Here is a 24517-nt window from a genome sequence, read left to right on the forward strand (position 1 = left end):
GATCTCCTCAACTGTAGACCTCCTCAACTGTAGACCTCCTCAACTGTAGATCTCCTCAACTGCAGATCTCCTCAACCGTGGATCTCCTCAACTGTAGATCTCCTCAACTGTAGATCTCCTCAACTGTAGTTGACGGCTATTAGAATCCTGCTATGATCACTTGTAACAACCAACATATTCGCACATGGAGTTCTCTGAAGGGAAAAGCTTAAAAATGGGGGTTTGTGACCTAGTGCGTATCCATGTAGAAGTCCTTGACACGAAAGAGGTTGAGAACGGCTGCCGTAGATCCGGTAGTGTATGCTAATGAGGTCAAAGCATCATTGTGCTTGGTTTGCTGGTGGATGGGTCTCTCAAGGTCTCATTACATTTATTCTAATTACACGAGCCTACAAATCTAACCAGTAGAAGGTTACATGGTCACGGTTAAAGCTGGCTTGTAGGACAAATGGGCAATGACTCCATTACCTTTCTGTTCATCCAGCTGATATCTGCAGTTTTTTTGTCCTCTTCCATAATGTAAAAGAAACATAACAACATAACATTTGTGTGAAAACGTCATGTGAGAGTTGATTCGAGGCAACCCGTTTGTGTATTGAGCAGCCTGTCTGCATTATAACATGAAACGCAGGTTTTATTCTGAAACTCAATCAAGCATTGAATCTGTTGAAAGGTACTTATTAATATGACTGAATTAACAACTTTAATTTATTGTAACTGTGGTTAATGGCTCAAATAATATTTGCGAACATGAGTCTCTCTCTTTTCCAAAGCCTAGAGCCAAGACACTGAGCTGATGATGTAAATGCTGGAACTGCTCCATGCAGCAGTTTTGGAGGGAAACGGTGGTGAACAACGAGCTCAGAACACCTAAGGCAGTTTCTTTTCTGGTTAATGGTATAATTTCCCTTTTCAAACTGAAAAACTGACAGAAATGCTTGTGTGAGTTTAAATTTGCCTGAAACATTTCTAAAGACGCTCTCAGTGAATTATGATTTTGGGTCAATGGTGGATTACACACTTTAAAGGTGCATACCGCCACCTACTGGTGTAGATGCCTCCCCTTGTTAAATCAATGAAAGTATTTTGGTTTTGTATCATCAGCCGATAATTTAGCGCGAATGTCACGATTGGAATAATACACATTAATATAAATGTCCAACTATCAATAATGTATTAGACCCTATAGCAATGGTGCATTCCTACACTAGGTTGTGGTCCTAAGAGGGGAAACAATCCAGTGACTGAAGCTGCTTTTCTTTTGTTGCAGCTATAAAACCAAGCAGACGTCAGACGAATATATTGAGACGTTAACTCAATATATTCTTCTTTTTACAGATTCATAAAAAAAATAAAAAATAAAAATGCTGCAGGACTTCCTACCGGTGAAGCGAGTGCTTTCAGGCTCGGTAAATCCAGCCTTTACAAAACAACATTTTCTCTTTGCTCTCCCACAAAGGGAGATTCATTCACAAACATCAAAAGGAGTTTTGGATGTAAAAATAAAAAGTGACTCTAAAGCTGTAGATGCTCGTCCTGATCCACGACGATATGCTATTATATACAATTAAAGCCTTTAGCTATTAGTCAATTTGTTTGTTACATTATACCAACTAAAGTCCATGAAGTTTGAATACTGATGAGACATCTTTTTTGACAAATACATAAAATGAATAATAATAATAAAGGTAATGAATAAAAGAATGAAAAAACCAGCAAACAAACCAAAATGATATGAGGTCAGAAAGCAGAGGGGGTTAATCCTGACCTAAGATCCCTTTTTTTTCTGTCGGCTCACGCTGAACTCTCGTGACTGATTGCTTTTAGTCACAACCACAACGTTCCAAAGATAGACATTGGACTTTATTTTGTGTTTGTTCAGGAAATGGTAATGCTTGCAGAGTTTAGTCCCCAACGACTGAGATCATATGGTGCAGAACGGCAACAGCTGGACCTCTACCAGGTTTAAACTCCTGTGGGGTTTAACTGCAGCGACAGACACAAATATTCGTTTGCCACTTTAAATCAAATAGCAAGCTTTTTGCAGGATATTAGGTCTGGCTTTATTGAATGTTTTTGCTACATCATCACATTCATGATTTTTTTCACATATACATGTTGAAACGTTTCCTGCCTTATCTAAGAGTAATCCATCCCAACAGAAGTGTTTTGCAGTGTGTTTTGTGTGATTGTGGCGTTACCATGGTCGCAGTGCATGCAAAGTGACTTTCCTCACCATTTTTTTTTAAAGTTTACACAACAGAACGTTAACCCTCGTTTGGTGTCAGCACAATATTTTCATCACAGCTGGCTTTCAAGACATTGATGTGTTCTTGCTCACTGTCACCAGTTTGGTTTGCTTGTGACTCATCTTGTTCTAGTGTTTGTTGTTCCTCTCTCTCTTTCCCACACATTAGATTTAGTTTCATCTCAGTCTTCGGCCTCCTGAACATATCGGGTGTCAGTCTTGTTATCCGTTGACGCAATTTAGGAAGAAATGATGAGTGGTTGGATGCAACAGATCTCCCTGCTAATAGATATCATTAACAAATGACATGGCATCGACATTGTTAGTTACCCACAGAGAACAGCATGTTCAAGCATGCTCAAAGTGCTCAAACCACAGTTGTAACATGTTGAATAGTTTTGTAATCTAGAAGCCTTTAAGCTCATGTAAAGGTCATGACTGAATAATGCATTAGACACGTTAAGCCTTTTTACTTTTTCCACACAAAATAAAAGGAAATGCATTTAAATGAATTTCATATCCTTTATTTATGCAGGGAGACCTTGTTTATGAGCATCTTATTTAGATCATGTTGGCAAACCGAAACGTGCCAGACCCACCGGGATCCAGATCCACCCTTTTAATGGTCACGTGACCTGCTCGGCATACTAAACATTTTCCACCCATCTTTACTGCACAACAAGCTCCCCGTCATCCCAGAGTTGCAGCTCGGCTCTGCTAGAAATCCCCTAAAGAGTGCTGCCTTCTGCCCACTAGATGTGCGCACGCTGCACAAAACCCCGTCTAGAACCTCTTCAGGCTGGTGACCAGCCTTCTGCTGTTTCCTCTCCGGGTGGACTATTTGGTCCTATATTCAGTAAGTATCCAACTGTTAGAGCAGTGGGATATGTACCAGCTTCTTAGGTAACCGGGCTGGTGCCTCGGCTCGCTGGTAGGTGGCGGAGGAGACTTTATAGCAGTCTTGGGTCTAATCCAGAGAAAAATGATTCAGCATCTGACTCCTGATATCAGGACTGTGTGTGTGTGTGTGTGTGTGTGTGTGTGTGTGTGTGTGTGGTGCCACAGGACATGATAAATCTGCCTTCTCGTCAGATACATTTTGGTTATTGTGAATTAAAGCCAATATTGGTTTGGAGCTGCTGAAGGGGGATTTATGGTGCAATGTGATTTGCGTTGCTTGTTGTCGGGGATGTAGGTTGAACAGTGGAGCAGAGCGTAATGGGTCCCCTGTCATGTTCTCAGCTGTACAGAGAGTTCATAACTGCTCACTGAGCCAGAAAGAAAATGCAGGATTCAGTCCGTTGGGGGATTCACAGTCCTGTGGGATCTGTTAGCAGTTGGAGAGACTCCGTCTTACTTATTCATTTGTCGTTTCATTGTCTCTTCCTGGGTTTCCTCTCTCTGTCTCCTTCACTGAGTCCCCGCACTCAAACACCAAGCATATTTAAAACTGTATGTAAAGGCATTAAAATAATATGCCCTGTCGCGGTGATCTAATGAGATTAGTCATCTTATTATCTCTTTATTACGAATCACCTTCAATATCCTTTTTTTTTATGTTCGACTGACTTACTTTAAAAATGCACCGGGGGTTTCCTTCTCTCAACACACCGTGACTTAATAAACTCTCTCATGGATAATCAGCACAGTTGAGCCACAGTTATGCAAGAATTTCTGTCAACAACGAAAGCATGACTTTAACCTTGATTTCCCCCCGACATAATATTAAAAGAAATATTTTTGTTGTTTTTTCAGGTATTCCCTTTTTACAGCTTTTCTTGTTGATGTGCTTTGGCCTGACTGACAAAAACACTGTGACCATAATTCACTTGTTATATTGTTGTACTTGAGGAAACACAGATTAACATAGATACGTGATATTTATGTCTAGAAGAATATGTACCCTACGAAGAGAATATCTGATTGAGCTACAAATAGACGATCTGAAGATGGCAATCTTGTCTTTTAAAGTACCATGTAAGGACTTAAACTATACTTAATAACAAAAGTAAAACTGACCTCCAGCGGAGACAGAAAGGGGATTGTTGCATAAGAAACAGTCATCCTCAGGAAACAGTAGAAAAAGTCTAAGACAGAGATGGGTGTGGGCAGTATTGTTTTATAGTTTTGGTAAAGGAAGCCAAGGGAAATCCTGAGGAGAATGCTTGGCCCGGTAATACGGCAGGAAGCAGACATGTACTATCAGTAAACTGTTACTGTAAGTTCACATTCTTGTCCAGATCATAAGGATTGTCTGCAGCCATGCATTTAGGTTTCTAAGCTCTCCTTTTATATAACAGACCCTCCACCAGCAGCAGACTGTGTAACAGAATGTGATTGTTATGTCTTCAACGGTCCGTACACGGGGAGATGTGAGATTCTACCAATCAGAGTACATCTGCCGATCAGTGTGTTTTGCAATCCAACACACAGCTGGCATTTATAATTCATTATTAATTAAAAAAAAATCATTACATAATACAATTGGGCCTTTTTTTGTAATTTCAGAATTGCTCACAGGCTTCTCGAGATTTGATAAGGTGTTTTTATTGTTTCACTTGATTGTATTTGAGATGTTTTTTATGGTGGGGAGGAACTTTGTTTAAGCCTAGAGCCTTGTTTTCTGTCCTCCACTGGACACCATCTATTGAGATTCATCATTCTGTCTCATCGTGATGCCTTGATTATGCAAACAAATCCACAATCTGACCGAGACGGTGCTATCAGCAGCAGGCAGCACTGTGGGTCACTATCAACTGCAAACACGTACGTACGCAATGTAGCACAGCTAATCCCCGTGTGTCTAACAGCAACCACTGAGCCTCAGTCCTATGGTGAGACAGTAGGGGACACTACGCAGACAGACAGGAGAGACAGTAGGGGACACTATGCAGACAGACAGGAGAGACAGTAGGGGAAACTACGCAGACAGACAGGAGAGACAGTAGGGGACACTACGCAGACAGACAGGAGAGACAGTAGGGGACACTACGCAGACAGACAGGAGAGACAGTAGGGGACACTACGCAGACAGACAGGAGAGACAGTAGGGGACACTACGCAGACAGACAGGAGAGACAGTAGGGGACACTACGCAGACAGACAGGAGAGACAGTAGGGGACACTACGCAGACAGACAGGAGAGACAGTAGGGGACACTACGCAGACAGACAGGAGAGACAGTAGGGGACACTACGCAGGCAGACAGGAGAGACAGTAGGGGACACTACGCAGACAGACAGGAGAGACAGTAGGGGACACTACGCAGACAGACAGGAGAGACAGTAGGGGACACTACGCAGGCAGACAGGAGAGACAGTTGGGGACACTACGCAGGCAGACAGGAGAGACAGTAGGGGACACTACGCAGACAGACAGGAGAGACAGTAGGGGACACTACGCAGACAGACAGGAGAGACAGTAGGGGACACTACGCAGGCAGACAGGAGAGACAGTTGGGGACACTACGCAGGCAGACAGGAGAGACAGTAGGGGACACTACGCAGACAGACAGGAGAGACAGTAGGGGACACTACGCAGACAGACAGGAGACAAACACGAGTAATTCTGATGAAACTATATCTGAAATTACAAAAAATGCCGATGAGGCTGTTTTCTAAGAGCTGTCACGTTTCTTATTAATAGTATTGTCAGCTGACCGGGTGAAGGAGAAAGATTTAAACATAAGATGGACGATACGAACACTCCTATATGTATTTATAGCCCTGCACATGTAGATACATCAATCTTAACCCAGCATTCCTGTTTCTAAATAGCATTTTGTGGCTTTGCTCATCTTTCCGTGCATATCAGTGCTGGTATGCAGTATGAAGTTATGCATCTCAGTTTGATTACATGAGAGTCTTTGAATGTTTTTGTGCCCTTTTATTAAACCCCAAAGAAAATGAAGATCAAGGGTTTACACTGGAGGAATTCTCTGCAACTTTGTACAGTTGACAAAGTGATGCATCGCTTTTGTATAAAGTGCAACCATTAAGCTGCCACGTGGTGATTAACAAGGGTTTGGGGCTTTGTTGATGCTAAACGTGTGAAAGGAGTTTGAATAATCCAAAATATAAAACGATGTCCTGCTGAAGGAAGCTGCTGCAGTGAAAGAGAAGGATTCATTGAAAAAGTCAGAAATATGTGGCTGCAGTAGATGGCTGGTTTTGTGTGGGCGATGCCGATTCTCCGAGGGGAGTTTTCCCGTCGCATCTCCGTAACGTACAGTGACATGCACCTTGAGTCACCCAACAAGGCTGCTGCTGTGATTCTGCTCAGCAAAAGGAAACACAGAGGGGAAGGGAGGAAATAACATGCAGATACTGTGTCAGAGCGTTGTTATGCAAGGTCGAGATCTACTTTGAAGGCAGAATATTTTATCCTGATATTGAAGTGATTTCATTCCATGTGCACAAATTGGGTAAAATAAATAATAAAGTAACTGTTGTCGTGACCAGGAAAGAGGTTAGTTGAAGAAGTGGATCGCCCTAAATCTAAATTTTATTGGGGTAAAAACTAACTGCAGTGAACACATGGAACTGCCTTTGGTTAAAACAACCTTTTAAAAGCTATACTATTATTTAGTACTATTTCCCCCTCAAATGTAATCGATTTTTTGTTATTGTCAAATTGTAATTTAAGTATTTCAGTACAGTAGTAAATGGACATTTTATGTTTAATGCCCCTGGCATTATGTGTTGAACTACTAGGTTTCTTACTGCAAATAACAGTAAATGTGCATCAAATATTCACTCGGTCTTCACTTTCTTTCTTTTTTAAATGTTTCCTCTTTTTTTCCATTCCTTATCGACAGAGAGGTTTTAATTTATGCACTCTCTTCTGTTTGTTTCTCTGCAGGATGCCTCACGGCAGCGTAAAGAAAGAAAGAAGACCGTATCTTTCAGCAGCATGCCCACAGAGAAGAAAATTAGCAGCGCGAGCGACTGCATCACCGCGATGGTGGACGGCTCTGAGTTGAAGAAGGTGCGATCCAATTCCCGCATCTATCACCGCTACTTCCTCCTCGACGCCGACATGCAGTCTCTGAGATGGGAGCCCTCGAAGAAGGAATCAGAAAAGGCCAAAATCGACGTGAAATCCATCAAGGAAGTACGCACGGGGAAAAACACAGACACTTTTAGAACTAATGGAACCTATGATCAAATATCAGAGGACTGTGCCTTCTCCATCATCTTTGGGGAGAACTATGAGTCCCTGGACTTGGTGGCAAACACTGCAGATGTAGCCAACATTTGGGTCACGGGCCTGAGGTACCTGATCTCTTACGGGAAACACACTTTGAATATGATAGAAAGCACTCAGAGCAACATGCGCTCGTCTTGGCTGGGCAAACTCTTTGACGAGGCGGACGCTAACAACAGCAAAAAAATAACGATTTGTGCTGCCGTGCAGCTGGTCAAGAAGTTGAACCCGGGACTTAAAAATGTAAAAATAGAACTGAAGTTCAAGGAGCTTCACAAAGCAAAAGACAAAGCCGGTTCGGATGTGACAAAAGACGAGTTAATTGAGGTCTTTCACGATCTTTGCACCAGGCCAGAAATCTATTTCCTCTTTGTTCAGTTCTCCAGTAACAAAGAATTTCTGGATACCAAGGACCTGATGATATTTCTGGAGGCAGAGCAGGGAATGGCACAAGTCAGTGAGGACACCAGCTTAGAGGTCATATACAAGTATGAACCATCTAAAGAGGGCCAGCTCAAAGGTTGGCTGTCTCTTGATGGCTTCACCAACTATCTTATGTCTCCAGAGTGTCACATATTTGACCCTGAACAAAAAACAGTATGCCAAGACATGAGCCAGCCTCTGTCCCACTATTACATCAATGCATCCCATAACACATATCTGATAGAAGATCAGTTCAGAGGTCCCTCTGATGTGACGGGGTATATCCGGGCCCTTAAGATGGGCTGCCGCAGCGTAGAGCTGGATGTGTGGGATGGCCCCGATAACGAACCTGTCATATACACTGGTCACACAATGACATCACAGATAGTTTTCCGCAGCGTCATTGACGTTATCAACAAGTACGCCTTTGTTGCGTCCGATTTCCCGCTGCTACTGTGTTTGGAAAACCACTGCTCCTTAAAGCAGCAGAGAGTCATGTTTCAGCACCTAAAGAAGATCCTCGGAGACAAGATTCATGTAGATCCACCAAAGCCCGAGGACTGCTACCTCCCCTCTCCCTTAGAACTGAAGGGGAGGATCCTGCTGAAGGGTAAGAAACTGAGCACCAACTGCACTGCTTCAGAGGGTGAGGTGACGGACGAGGACGAGGGCGCCGAAATGTCTCAGAGGATGAGCATCGAGTCTGCGGAGCAACAGACTATCACCCTCAAACAATTCCAGCTGTCAAAGGACCTCTCCGATCTGGTGACCTTGTGTAAGTCCGTGGAGTTCAAAGACTTTCCGACGTCATTCCAGAGCCAGAAGCAATGGGAGCTTTGCTCTTTCAACGAGGTCTTCGCCAGCCGCTGCGCCACCGACTTCCCAGGCGACTTCGTCAACTACAACAAGAAGTATCTTGCGCGAGTTTACCCGAGCCCCATGCGGATCGACTCCAGCAACATGAATCCACAAGACTTCTGGAAGTGCGGCTGCCAGATTGTGGCCATGAACTACCAGACTCCCGGCCTGATGATGGATTTAAACATTGGCTGGTTCCGTCAGAATGGGAGCTGTGGCTACGTGCTGCGTCCGGCGATCATGAGGGAGCACGTTTCATATTTCAGTGCCAACACTAAGGATTCAGTGCCTGGTGTCTCTCCACAGCTCTTGCACATCAAGATCATCAGTGGACAGAACTTCCCGAAACCCAAAGGCTCAGGTGCCAAAGGGGATGTAGTAGACCCTTACGTGTACGTGGAGATACACGGCATTCCTGCCGACTGCGCTGAGCAAAGGACTAAAACGGTCCACCAGAATGGGGACAACCCTCTGTTTGATGAGAGCTTTGAGTTCCAGATAAATCTCCCGGAGCTGGCGATGGTGCGCTTCGTGGTGCTCGACGACGACTACATTGGGGACGAATTCATCGGACAGTATACCATCCCGTTCGAGTGTTTCCAGCCAGGTTTTCGCCACGTACCGCTACAGTCGCTGACGGGCGAGGTTCTGCCTCACACCTTGTTGTTTGTTCACGTTGCCATCACCAACCGAAGAGGCGGCGGCAAACCGCACAAAAGGGGGCTGTCTGTACGAAAGGGCAAGAGGAGTCGAGAGTACGCCAGCATGAGGGTGCTCACGATCAAGGCCTTGGATGACGTCTTCAAAACGGCTATGCTGCCACTGAGGGAGGCCACGGATCTCAGAGAGAACATGCAGGTAAGCAATTTAAATTCTGTTCTCTGGGTATCCCCTCAGCAATAGCATCGTGACATTTTCTCCTTTCAGCATGGGAATGTTTCTCTGTGAAAGGGCAGACTGCAGGAAATGTAACCCCCATGTCAAGTATATATCAGAACCAGGTTTACTAAGCATCTAAAAAAAAGTTCCCACTCTGGAGAGAGAAACACAAAACCATGATCAGTTCTGATCTAAGCCTTATGTCTTGCAATAGTAAAAACAAATGTGAGGAGGAAGTTGAGAAACATCTTGATGAGATGCCTGTTTGAATGTTAGTTTTTTTGTATCATGTTAAAATTTCTGCAGCACCAACAGATGAGGAACATGACCCCCACAGGGATCATTACAACACTAATCTCATCTCCCTTTCACGGTTTCATTAATATCACCTTTGTAATCCTCAATCCATTGGGTTTTGAAGTCTCACTGAAAGCATTTAATGAGAAAAGCTCTAGTCACAACAGTCTGTGGCCGGTCCCGTGTCGTGGTTCTTCAGGCATTGTATTAGTATTTATTTGGGTGGCCCTGTTTCTATTTGCAGACATTGTGTGACATGATGTGAAGCCAGCAGCCTTGAGACTGTAACCCATCGTGGCTGTGCTGACAGTTTGTCCCTCCGGTTGTTTATGTAGGGGTTTAAATTTTGGCTTTCGCAGGAAGGTTAGCGTTTGTGTGTGAGTTTGTTTCCATTTCCGTGTGATCCTGGCGTCGGTCCAACAGGGCTGAGTGTTTACGACCAGCTAACAAGTGCCAAAATGAAAGTTCTCACAGGTAATGAGTGAGCCTACACACACTTCGTCTGACTACTGTGTGGTTGTGGTTACATATTTAACGTGGATCAATGCCAGACTTTAGCAACATAATTCCTTTCTTTTCAGTTTTTTACGACTGAAGCAAAACTCCCGGCTGTAATCTCCCTCTTCTCTCTGCAGAATGCTATCGTGCCCTTTAAAGAGCTGTGCGGTCTGTCAGCGGTGGCTAACCTGAAGCAGTGCATCTTGGCCCTTTCCCCTCGACTGACTGGACCTGACAACAGCCCCCTCCTGGTGTTCAACCTCAACGACCAGTACCCCAACTTGGAGCCCCAGGGTCTGCTGCCAGAGGTCCTCAAGAAAGTCATCACCACTTATGAAATGGTGAGTGTGAAGTATTCATTCACTTTATTGGGTCAGGAAGTACATCCCGACACCCCGGCTTTTAAAGAAAAATATGCAAAATGACGTGAAACACGAGAGGGGTGTTCCTTTAAGCGCTACCCGTTTAGAGGTGCGACTTCATAACATTGTGAACGCGCCGATCAATAGAACACTGATTGTTATATTCATTTCTGATTAGTTGAATGGTCCTGATTAACATCCCTGTTATTTATACATCCATATATTAAAGAATAAAGAAGTCCTAACCCAGCAAACGATTTTGGCTCCAAACAAATCGATACTTTATGCTTTACTGGGCTTAATGGGGGCACACAGAGCTGGTTAGGTAACATGGCTGCAGCTCTGTTAGGTAATAAAATCAATGTTCACAAGTTATGCAACATGCCATTTAGGCTATTCTCAGGAAATGGTAAATCAGATTGAACACACGCTGCGCTCTTACATTGATTCTCAACACATTACGAGCAAATCAACTTTGCATCATTATTTCATGCACGATGCAGAGATCCCCGGTAGAGCAGGAAATAGGCATGGGCGACACATCATATCACCATAAATTAAATCCACCACACAGCATTTAAAAAAAGACAAGGAAATATGTCCCTTTTAAAGCTGGTTGGCCTGTGATTCCCATTATTTTCCTCAGGAATTGAGCATCAAGGCAAAAATCTGATAACTTGTGCTTGCTCTTAGAGTTTACACATTTTGAGATTTTAACACTGGAAGGTTAAAAACATATTGGCGAGGGCAAGCAGGGTGTTATTAACAATATTAAATATTTAGTTGCATATATTCGTAATATACTCTGACATTGTGAGTGGCACTACACACAAAGACAAGATATGCACACCTGCATTATTTTTCTGGCACACATCCCTTGGGAATCGGGAGGTGAGCATCTGAAAAGGGGGATGAGGACAAAAAGACAACCCCACCACCCCCCATCATCTAGCGGATTCAGACTCTGGACTAGAGGGCTAGTTAATTGGTCCTGATTGAAAGAGTGGCAGGAAAGAGTTGGAGGGAATAAAAGGAGAAAATGACGGGTGTTTGGGGACCAAAATCAAATAAATTAAGAGCGAGTGCTTAAGTGGTGTGAAGCTGCAGGCATCGGTTGACGGAGAGCAGCAAGGTGAACCGCCGACAGAAACACAAATGAAAGCTGGCGAACCTAAAGAGCTGTAAATAATGTAATGTATGGAGCGGTACAGTTAGAAACCTCGGCGCCGCGTCAGAATCCACCGCCGGGCCTTCGCTTCCTAATTGGCAAAAATAGAATCTGGGTCTCAAACCGGGCCTATATTTGTGTGCTGAGAGAGAGAAAAGGTGGAGAGCGAGGCGCGATGCCAGCGTGCGGTCTCAGATAATACGCTGTGATGTCACTGTTCGTTCAGGACAGATGAATGGACGGCAGCGCCTGCAAATAGAGACGTACTCGCTCTGGAACAAGCAGAGTACAAAGCCCATATGCTAGTCTTTGTTTGGTTCTGCCAACATGATTTTCTCTGTGCAACTTGAATACAGAGGATGCATGAATATTAGTTCTGTGTCATTCATCTGCATATTTTTGATAGTTTTTTCATAGTACTAGGGGTATAATGGTACGTTTTCAGTGCAATGGGAGAATGAAAATGATGAAAATAACTTTTTTTGTTCATTTATTTAGAATACTATAAACATTCAACAGTTGCTCATTGGCCATCATATTTGTATATGTATGTATGTATGTATATATATATATATATATATATATTTATTTATTTATACTGGCATATTGTCGGCATATATTGGTTTAACAGACAGGATGCACAGCAGCTCTCTGACCAGGCTAACCAGGCTAAACCAACTAGCCTGCTACAAACTAACACCAACAGACACTCCAGAATATTTGCTAGTAGTAGTTAAATCAAACAGCTGTTTGGGTTACAGGGTACTGAAAGGAAGTACCACAGCGCCCCGTTACACCCCTAACAGTTAGTTTGTCTCGTTTCAAATAAACCGTCCCCTTCAGTGTTCACTAGTAACGTCATAAAGGCATCGCTAAGCTAACATCACTGTTTTAAAAATAAGCATGTGTGTCCTGTGTGGGTAGTACTAATGACAGAACTAAACATAGCACTTACAAGAGGTGGTCTGTGGTGTGCAAACAGGACACGGTCCGCCCACTCCAGCTCACGGTGGGCCTTTAAATACCATCTGAGACGCTCTCTCTGCACCAGGACGGTCATTTCCTCTCCCATCAAGGAAGTAATCGCAGCGTGTGCGACAGCTCTAAGTGCCGCGACGGCAGCTGCAGAGTGACACAAAACCGCCACGATCGCTTAGTCATGACTGCGTTCAGGGTAACGCGATGACTCACTGCCCGGGTTTCTAATACCTTTATTATCTGCGTGCCCCCCCCCTATTGTTTATGTTTGCCTCACTTTGCCGTGTCTTCACATATTGTTTCAAAATAACAGTCCATGTGATGATGTAATCGTATGAACATCAAAAGCTGATGGTGGAAAAACAGACTGTGTCCCATCACATGACCCAGCGGGACCTCAGTATTAAATCCACAGTAGCTGATTCACTTCTCAGTTAAAGGATGAGTGAGGCGTTATCTTATGTGTGTGTGTGTGTGTGTGTGTCTGATTCTCAACACTTGCCAAAGCCCATTAATTCCCAAGAATGACCTAAATCTTAAAATGGGATACACATGTAAAATATCACTTTGCAAAAGAATCCTCAGTACGTTCTTCCAACAGCGGTGCACTGAATGGTGAATAACATGAGTGCGATGCTCTTGTGAGTATTTCCCACAGCAGGATCGTGTGTGTGACATTGACTCAAAATAAAACACAGTGCCTATATTCATACTTATCAGCCGATGCAACAGTGACTCATTTATGAAATTGTAATCGTTTTTTTGGATAACAATGGAGCTCTGTGGCTCGTTGGAGTAAGAAGCTTTTTGGATGCAACGACAAATAGTCGTGAATCGTTGGTTTGTTCTTTCTTCTCATGAGATTTGACAATAAGACGAATACAGAATGTGAATCACCTTTTTAATAACAAGTAAATAGTCTATGGGGGTAATATGAGGTGTGACCAGTTGAAATGTGTGTTTGTTTGTTTGTTTGGATCACTGCTCCCCCCCCCCCTCCAGTGTAGCCATGTTACACTGAGCTGGAATAAAATGGTGTTTTTCTTTTCCTTCCTCTCCGTTTTGGCAGCAGAGCGGGCCGCCCTGGCTTTGTGACACGACATTGCGGTGCCCTGAAGTCACTTAGGGAGTGTACAAGAAGAGTGTACAAGAAGAGTGTACAAGTCAATTACAGCCATCCTGCACACACAAAGGCCGGGGCTCGATGGCGGGGCAGAAATTGAGATGCAACATTGCGTACATATATATCCTCTGCATCAGACGAAACAATTCAGCTTTTACTGAGATAATCGAGGAAGAGCCGGAGCTCCATATGCATCATTAACCTTGTGAAACACCCGTGCTGTCGTCCTCGTGTAAGGAAGCCAAATGTTTGTTTGTTTGTTTTTTGAGGGTGGTGCGGCGGCGGTGATGTTGGCATTTAATATGCAAATTAATTTCCCAAAGTCTTTGAGACCGCCTTTTAGGGCCACCGTGAGACGTTTAACAGTCTGCAGAGTTTGTGCACTCTATTAAGGGCCAGCACCACCGGGGCTAACCGGTGCACTTTTCACAGCTACGTCACAGACACGTAGGTGGCGGGTCGCTTCCTAATGACTCACGGTTATATTTTTACCCTCATCATCATCACATGACCTTAATTATCTGCCTAAAAGAGATACATTTAAAAAGCAACTTCCAGGATTGACATTTATGTCTACACTGTTCCTGTTTGAAGAAAAAAAAAAAAAACATGTAACTTTTAATAAACACCCTAATTGCTTGTGTCTCCTACCCTCTAATTCTGGCTTTCCAAAATGCAATTCAGCAACCACGCCCGCCCTTGTGGCTGTAATAACAGTCCTTTAAGCCGGAGCCCTCCCTGGATAGAAACACCGGCCACCACACGGAGGCTGCTCCCTGCTTTATTGTGGGACGCCAGATTTTTTTCTTCTCATGTGGAAAAAAAACGGCAAAGATGAACAAGATATTCTGTCTCCTTTTCAGGTGATCCAGACCAGCAAGACTCTGCTGGAGAACTCCGAGGGGGTCTATGAGAGGATTCTACAAACCCAGAAAGCAGGTAAGAGATGGCGAAGGAAAGGCTGCTTCCTGTTGACACAATGAGACTGCTCCTGGATGCTCGCCCGGCGGCCCCCGCCATCCCTCCGAAGCCACACATACGCAGATCCACTTCATATAAAATTGGAATGAACTGATTATGCATAAATGTAATTACCATTTGAAACATAATCAAGTATGTAATCCACCGCTTCCCGTTTTGAAAGGCGGCGGCGGCGCAGACAGAGGTGTTTTTATTCACACCAGAAACGGCCTTTTGTGCTGTATTCTAATTACAGGGTTTTGGTTCAGGGCTCGGAGAGCCGGGCGAGCTGGACAACATCAAAGCCAGCAGATGGCCGCGCTCCTCCACCAGATGCTCAATTTTAGTTGGACGCTCGTCTGTGTGTTTGAATGTATTTAATGCCGTCCCGGCTCTCCAGCCGATTGTAACAGAATGACTTTGTGTGGTCGGGGGGAAAGTAGCCCCACTCAGCCTTCCTTTGACTGGCAGCTCATCAGTGATGGCTCTGCTTGATTTGGGATTATGGACATTACTATGTATTTGTATATGTATTTAGAGGTAGAAGAATGACATATGATGCTGTCACTGGATCGGCGCAGTCGCCATGACGACACCCGGACTACGGTTTTGAAGCCTTGAGTTAATTTTGGCCGTCGCCATCTCACGTTTGAAACCAGTAAAACAAAAAGAAGTGATCAAATTTGTAGTGTGGAGGAGCGACGGGTGGAGCAGCACCCTTACTGGATCTGGATCCATGTGGATTCTGGTGTGAAGCTGCTAAGAAAAGTTAATGATGTTCATGATTCAAGGTCAACTTTACAGCTAAGTGTTCATCCTAGTAGCTAACTAACATTGGTAGCGTGGTAGAGACCTGTCAATCACAAGGTAGCCCCGCCCCCTAAAGCATCCCCTGCTTCCTGGTGTGGTGGACTCTAAATGGACCATAATGTACTAAATGAACATCATGCTGGATTGAAGAAGACTTGAAACTAGAGATTGAGACCATAAACTCATGTTTACAATGTTTACTGAGATAATACATCAAGAGAGAAGTAGGACCATTTTCTCATAGACTTCTATACAACCAGAGAGGAGTTGCCCCCTGGTGGCCAGCAGGGAGAATGCAGCTTTAAGGCATTGGTTTCAGAGATCGCCGTCTGGTTTTATCGGTGCTCCTGTTGCTTTCAGAGGTTTATTCTGTGACGATTCTTGTTTAATGTAACACACGTTGCAGTAAGACTTGTTCAACAGGAGCCTTTTATATAAACGCAGCACTGTCTGGCCATGAATTCCTACCTAAGTAGCACAGGAGGCTAATTAATCACTGAGTGGGTCTACTGGAGGAGCTGAGTGAGACCGACCATCGTTAACACAGCTCCACTTTATTGCTTTCCAGATGGATGGAATTATAAAATATTCAATTCCTTGGCACACGAGGGGGGAGGAGGACTGTGTCTTTAAACCGATCAAAGTCTTCGTGCTGCCTTTTCTTGTTGTTTCACTTTGACCAGCCCTTAACAATGACCGGCCAGTGGCTTCGGGGAAAACATGCTGTGATGTTGAGCCTACTGGCATCGGAGAGATCCCCAAAGCCTCCGCTCACATCTGTGCAGCTGGGAGTTTTATTTTGACCGTTTCCTGTTTGGGTCAGATTCCGGCAGTGACATTTTGCACTTTAAAACGGCTTTAAAAACGTATGAAATGACTGAGGAGTTGTATCTTCAGTCGTCCAGTAATGGAACGGTTCACCCGCACAGCCGTGATCAGCATCTTGTTGTCGGTTTGCCAGCATGTCCAAGTGTGCATCGTCAACCTCTCTGCTGCCAAAGTCCTGCCTGTTTCTCACGAAGGAGAGGTCGGCCAGACGATATGAGATCTTTTTCCACGCCATTACTTAGTCATCTCAACAAACTGGCTCTTCATCATCAGTAAAGTCCTGATTTCATGTAACAGCCCAGCCCTGTGATTGAGGAATGCCGTGTCAGTTTATTTTGGGTTTTTTTTTTAGAGTCAAAGTCAAATAAATAACACAGCAGTGAAAATGCTCAAGTAGACCAAACTTGTATTTCTTTCCAAAAGCTTTCACAGAAGCTTTTGGGGAGTTTCTGGTCTCAAAGCATCATTATATATGATTATCTAAATCAGATGGAGAAAATTCAGCAGCCAAACTAGGACACAACAGATGGACGTGAACATTGATTTATATTCCATCCTAAACTGACATAATTTCATCCCAGTAATGTGTGTGTGTGTGTGTGTGTGTGCATGTATTGTATTTCGATGCATGCATGTGGCGTGATTTCATCTGCCGTGTGGAAACTGGGTCAGTGCAAATACAATTCCCCCTCCGTTCCAGCAGCAACCACTATTAAAGTTGTGAATAATCCATCAAATCAGCTCAGGCAGCCCCCCCCCCCACACACACACACACACACAGAAACAAAAGAGCCACACAAAGGCAGCGTGTCAGAGAACAGTCAGGTGTTTGCAGCTCCCTCGGCCGACTCACTCAGCGTCCAATTAAGAGTCCGGCTGCAGACGAACAACACGCTGCAGAAGATGTTCTTAAATGCCAAGTGCACCATTATGGTGTGGAGCAGCTGCAGTGACATTTATCACAATATATAAAGCCTTTTAATGTGGATTAACCTTTTTTTATAAATATTTTTAAATATATAAATATTCAAAATATTAACAGTGCCAAACAGTAAAGATCATAAAAAATAGACAAAATCCCGAATATATACAATGGCTAACATGTAAACGGGCCGTATCTTAAAAATATCATGTGAACAGTAAGGTGCCAAAAGAAACAAACTAAGAAGTAACATATAAAATATGAAATATTGTGAGTGTATATGGTTAATTAAAAAATGTTCATGACAATAATCTCCATACTATTGTTTTTAATGTCCCATCATTGCCCGTTATGAGTCGTGGTGTCGGTCAGAGTTGTGATGATTTTCCCTTGAGTTTTGGATTATTGATCAGACAAAACAGGTGACTTAAGGTTGTCGTCTTGGGCTCTTTTTCTACACTTAATAGACTAAATGATTAGCGAATTGAGAAAAAACAACAAACTGATATTAATTGATCATGAAAATGATTAAAATACAGCAGTAGATATCACGTCTAAAAACAATCGTGGTACAGTCATCTCTGGTGGAAAGAACGATCATTTCTCAATCAGAAGAATGAAGCAGTAGCCGCTTCCAGCTGTGAGACGCGTCAGCAGAAGCCTTTGTGATACAGCATTACCTCACAGATTACAATCTGAAACGCCTCGCTGAGAAGGAGCTTCCCCCCATCCTCGGCTGCTGCCAGACTCCATAAAGTGTTGCTAGGCAACGTCCAGTGAGTTAACCGTGTGTGTGTGTGTGTGTGTGTGTGTGTGTGAGAGATGGAGGAAGCTGTGCACAGTCATGGTTCACGTGCACGGCAGCAGCGGCAGAATGGCAACCCGATTTCTGCAGAGAGATTATTTTACATCTCGGTTAGAACACATTAAATAAAAATAAATAAATAAATAAATGTCTGTGAGTCATTTCTGGTTTAAATGTGTGGAATGTTGCTGGAGGTTATATTCACACGTGAGCTCTGGTGGCAGACTGGGATCCTCAGCTGAGGAGCTCCAAGACGGCACCACCCCACACCTATTATGGCAATTTCACACGAAGGGGGTCTCTCTCCTGCTCGCTCGCGTGTGCACGCCACGTTTCCATGGCAACAGCACCAACGGGGGCGCCAGGGCAGACTCTAGCTGATATCGGTGCTTCAAGCGTAAATGCGTGCATTGGCAGTAGGAACCTCCCCGTGCGGTGTGTTGGGATAGCTGCCCCTTGGTTTATTTCCCTCCGCCGCCGTGGTCTTTTGCTGCAGGGTCAGCGCTGCACTGTTAAAGCCGAGTCGACGTGAAACATGTCCGAACTCAGACTCAGTCATGGGGAAGAGGGAAGAGAGGGAGGTGGCGAAGCTCCTCGGGAGACAAATCCCTCCTCTGTTTGCGGCGTTGATGCTAATCCACGGTGAAAGAACGTCATGTCTGTCTGCCTCTCTCTCTCCTCGGCCTTGCTGCTCCCTTCAACCCTGATTTCTGTTTTCAGGGTTCCTACACCCTTTTTCCAAAGTCAAATTCAAGCACTTTTCAAGCATTTCAAGGTGCATTTCCATGCTTTTCCAGCACCTTCCAGCTGTGGTTTTCTCTGTTCTATCATATATGTCATCACATAGAACACACATTTCACGCACTTTATTCTAAATCCAAGCACTTTTCAAACCTTGAAAACACCACCACACTGAAATTCAAGTGGCTTCAAGGATTTCCAGCACCCGTACCACCGCTGTGTTTTCTTCCCTGCCTCTGAGTTGCCCTTTGGCTTTCTGTCTTTACCCTCCACTTACTAACATTTCACTCCAGGATATAGAGTTCAGATGGGGGAGCCAGGTGCCAGGACTCACACATGCTCACACAGCCCTCCGTTATCTTTCAAATAACTGTCATTTGCTGAACAGTTTTATCCAAACACTGCTTTCCACAAAATGGTGACATGTATTAACGTTTTGATGACAGGTTCTTTTAGAGTTTACTGTTTCACGTCTTAACATTCATCACCTCCTTTTGCACCACACCTGCATCAGCAGCCGATCCATTATCACAGTGCAGACGAGCCGTAACGAGAGCGGAATCCTCCTCCTCAGCCAGAGGATTCCTCTACGTCGACACACTCAAACCCTCCTGCTGCAGGAGGCTGCGAGACGTCGACAGCACACCGATGTGTTTCCTCACCCTGACAACCAGACTCCAGTCACCTCACAGCTGCTCTTATGTCTCACAAACCGCCGTGAGTTCCCACGATAAAGACTCCATCTCGTCTGTTTCTCCCACAGCGATGGAGTTTCACGAGAACCTCCACGACTTGGCTGTGAAGGAGGGTTTGAAGGGCCGGAAGCTGCACAAGGCGGTGGAGAGCTTCACGTGGAACATCACCATCCTGAAGGTGAGACCCGAGGAATGGAACGGAGAACATGTACTTGGTACCCTGTTGTTTATATACAATGCTTTGTTATTGAAAAGGGTTCCATTCTGATTGTTTAGAACATATTTTACAATGACTTTAATGACGAAGAACTATGTCTTTTTTGACAGTTTTTCATCACTTTTTTCGACATTCTATACTGACTTTTTTTCAACAAACTAAAATGACTTTTTCATGACTTTTTTTGAACAACTAAAATGACTTTTTTATGACTTCGAGAAACTAAAATATTACTTTTTTCATGACTTTTCAAGAAACTAAAAATATTACTTTTTTCATTACTTTTTTCAACAAACTCAAAATATGACTTTTTTCATAACTATATATTATATTATTGCATGTGGGAAAAAAGTAATTGTCAGTCACAATCTTAGAAACTATGCTTCACTCTTCGGTCTCCCTCAGGGTCAGGCAGACCTCCTGAAGCACGCCAGGAGTGAAGTCCAGGAGAACCTCAAGCAGATCCACTACGCCGCTCTCACCTGTAACCTGAGTAAAGGCGGACCAACTGGGGGCTCCACCGGATCCGAGTCCAAGAGCAGACGCAGCCTGGAGGCCATTCCCGAGAAGGCCACCGCGGAAGAGGAGCTCACTGATGAGGACAACTAAGACCCCCTAAGTCCTGCCCCCACCCCCATTCAGACCTCTACCCTGTTCTTGCCTCCTGAGCTCAAAACCCCGAAGCTCTTGCTCTCTCTGCTTTACCTCTCTGGCATCATGCGTGCACACACACACATGCACACACACACACCAGTGTTTTCACATACATTCCATTGTGTACATTCCTGTATCCCGAGCACAGCTGTATCCTCTCAGACGTCTGCCTTGTAATCATCAATAAAATGTCACAACTAAACCCGGGACACCAATCCTTCCCAAGGGTCAGGATCACAGACACTTTAGACAGGTTTGGAAAATGACAATGGCATTACTTCTTAAGTCTTAAAATGCTTAGGCGCTGGACTGAAGCTGGAAGAGTATTAAAAAAACGTGCCACGCATCTGATGCTGCCTAGCCATTAAAATGCACACATCATATAAATACCAAACCTTTATCAAAGTGCCAGACATGACTCCTGATCTCCATCTGCATCTGCAGTAGTTTGTAGCCCCGCATCCATTCCTCTCACCCCGTTCTTTACCTGCCGGGTGAGCTCCGAGAGCCGAGTGAACTACCAGCCATGGATCACAGACGACGTTGACCTCAGCGCTCGGAGAACTAATACTCAGCGGACCGGGGGCGTTGGCCGAGCAACACGAGAGAGAAAAGAGCCCTCGGATTATTAGAAAGAGATTTCTTAAAGCACAATTTTTTGGAGAGTTATGAATGTAACAGGACAGCGGAAGTGAAAAAGAAAAAAGTGGACAAAAGAATGAGAGTAAAGAGCTGTTTACAATACTGAACTTGTCCATGTTCTTGTCTGCCAAAATAGTGTACATATAGAGAGAGTTTTCTGTTACCTTTTTTTCTGCAGAGTGCATCATTTTATTATTGTACACTTGGATATATAAGATTTATTTTATAAAAAAAAAGATATATGAACCTGTCTGTGAAAGAACAAGAAGTTTTATTTGTCTGTAGATATCGTTGGTTGTCACTTAAATAAAAAAGAAAAGAAAAAGTTGACCTCCGAGCTTTCCCAGCTCGTTCACACCGAGACAGAAGGACTAATAATAGAATGTATTTATCGTTTGTCTCAACCAACCGTTAACCGCACGAGAAGGAACCGCGACGCAACAGCAGCTCGACGTTGGCACATTTTCCCGTTTCATGCATTTCACGAGGGAATATGTTGGGTCTTTATTTTTTGGGGCATGGTCCGCCCATTTAAAGGGGAAATCTCGTGGATTTTGGATATGCTTAGCATGATAACGAGTTTGAACGTTCGCTGGGGAGCAAAATCCGATGCATTCTAAGCTAGCCTGTTTTTAGTCGACAGTGGTAGCGATAGCGGCATCTCTCATGGTAAAAAGAAATTGCTATACCTCAATCAACTTGTAGGGACTTCATTTCAAGATGGCGACTCAAGGCCCTTTTTAATAAACTATCTGTACATTTACAAAGTTGTCAATGCCTTGATTTATATGTTAAGACCCTCATTATACTACCTAAGTGTCGGGATACTTTGAGCCTCGTAAATGGTTTAAAATAAGCAATTTTGTCCCTATCGCTACCACTGTTTTGGAAGCATCGGCTAAAAACAGGCTAGAATTTATCGGATTAACTTTTTTTTGCTCCCCAACGAATGTTGGTAACTCGTTATCATGCGAAGCATATCCAAAAATCCATTTTACAACGGATTTTAAAAAAATGCGCAAAAAACTACTTTTAGAAGTCTGCAACACATTTAAGATGCCAGATTTGTTTTATTTCAAAAGAAAAAAACCCTGATGGGAAATTAACAAGTTTAAAGGTGCAATTTACGACATTCGGAGCATTAATACAGCAGCAAGCTGTTTGCTATGTCAAGATACAGTGGAGCAATAACTAGCCGAGCACCATCCCTCCGTGTGTGTTGTTATCTCAGCTTCTCTGTGCTTCGTTTACTTACTTAGCTTACTTTTAGCGCCGCTGCTCTGCGGATACAGCCCCCACCCTCCGGTTCCCCTCAGGTAATCACGTCAGCTCTGTCAGCACTATTTGCCGTAGTTTCTACTTTTAGCAACGTTAGCACCATTAGCTATGAGGCAATCAAAAATGCTCCCGGTCTCGTACAATGCACCTTTAAAATAAATGCGGTTAATGGGAAACCAACGTGGAGGATTGCGGACTTGAATGGGAGGTCATGTACAAAAAAACAAAGTCCAGCTTCACTTTAATCCAGCAGTGAAGCTCTGAATCTGTCAACGATGCGTTTCCCTCTGTCAGACACTCGTGGGATTTCTCGTGTTTCATCTTTGCAGTTTGTCACCGTTCAATGCAAAGTGTAGCGACTTTAACGGTGTTGAGGTTTTTGGTCTGGGAACTCAAACCCAGTCCCAAATGCTTTGTCAACCCTTTGTAAGAATTTTAAACTCAGGTCTCTTGAGAAGACGGTTGAAAAAGGTTCAGAACTCATAGAGTAATAAAATAAAATAAAAAAAGATCATTTTCATTCTTGGTGACAAAGTAATATCTGATCCATAATTAATTTAATTGTTCCACTTTAACTGAAACAAATGGCGTCGGTAGCAAGCGAGAGGCGTGTTTTTGCCTTTTTAAAATAGCTTTTCCCCAAATCTTGCTTATTTATTTAACAGTCCATATTTATGCCTTTCATGTCAAATCTCATAAGAAAGTTCTGCGTATTCTATGTCAGCCATGTCGACATGATCACGTTTATTAGGTTCACCCAGATAAACATAATCCTGTCTAATACGATAGCCCGCAATAAATGTATGAAGGTTGTAAAGTTCCATTTTCTGTTGACATTATATTATATTAAAACGTGTTCCTAAAATTCGGTCCACATTTATATATAAGAAACACAATTTAATAACAAGTAACTACAACCTCCCAAATTAAGCATTAGTTGAAACAACACCTTTTTCTTTTTTTAGAAACTTCAAACATTATAATCTTTATGAATGTAGCATTTGTTGTTGTATGAAATGAACATTATTTTTAACTAGGTGAACGTTATAAACTGCCAATTGAGTGTATGGATGGTAAAAACAAAAAAAAGAGTAGGGGCTGAGATTTGAGAAAAATTATCATTGAATTGCCATTTTTGGGGGATTTAAATATCTTTCTTTTCCTGTTAAGATTTCAAGCCTGTATTTGCACTTACATTAGTGTTGATTAACTCACAACCAATCAAGTTATCACTGTGTTCATGTGGACCGCTGTGAAGCTGCCTGACCCAATTATTTCCGGGTGATAAACTCATCAGCAATAATATGTAAACGTGTGCTGTTCCATCTTTAAAACTGAGGATTGTTCAGCCTGATACAGAAGCTGTGAGATCCCATAGAACATCATGGTTTAAGCTTACTTTAAGTCCCCCCCCCCCCCCCCCCAGCCGGCTTGCTGGCATCTTGTATTTCTTTATTTCCATGAGAGTATGTGGACTGTTAAATGAAGCTGAAGCAGCTCATTTCATTTTAAACACACGAGAAGATGAAGGATATGTCGTGTCCGTGCCAGTCGGCGTATTTCTAATTGTTGTTGAGAGAATGAAAATAGAAGAAAAAGAAGCATTTCAACTGTACTCCGGTCTCACGTTCATCTGTCAATAAAGAAACAACGTTGGATAGACTTGTGTTTGATGTGTTTTGTGATACATCGTCGCTTTACAACCTTATATATAGAACGGATTTCCGCTCCACTGTATTCCAAGAGCTCCTTCCTACGTTAAAACTCCCATCATGCTCTCTTGCTGACTCGCTCCCTCGTCCAGCCTGCAGCGTGTTGGACTGACCTTCCCGCTACGCCTCCACTAAGTAGTAATTCCCATCCCAGCGTCCCTCCAAAGAAAACCACTCTCCTGGAAAAATGTCACTCTTAGGTCAAAGGGAAGTA

At 43.5% G+C, this 24517-nt stretch overlaps 1 protein-coding gene across 2 annotated transcripts in view; it reads left to right on the top strand.

The window, feature by feature from the left end:
* The window catches only part of plcl2 (phospholipase C like 2), a 33251-nt gene extending 8998 nt beyond the window's left edge, over positions 1–24253 (top strand). For both annotated transcript variants that reach the window (XM_084027921.1, XM_084027922.1), the window contains exons 3-7: positions 7109–9592; positions 10546–10749; positions 14903–14978; positions 19869–19978; positions 20423–24253. In XM_084027921.1, coding sequence (XP_083884047.1) covers positions 7109–9592; positions 10546–10749; positions 14903–14978; positions 19869–19978; positions 20423–20626 — 3078 coding nt within the window. In that variant the 3' untranslated portion in view covers positions 20627–24253. The remainder of the gene's footprint in view (positions 1–7108; positions 9593–10545; positions 10750–14902; positions 14979–19868; positions 19979–20422) is intronic.
* Positions 24254–24517: the final 264 nt, after the last annotated feature.

Source organism: Eutrigla gurnardus, assembly GCF_963514095.1.
Source record: "Eutrigla gurnardus genome assembly, chromosome: 14".
Lineage (NCBI taxonomy): Eukaryota > Metazoa > Chordata > Actinopteri > Perciformes > Triglidae > Eutrigla > Eutrigla gurnardus.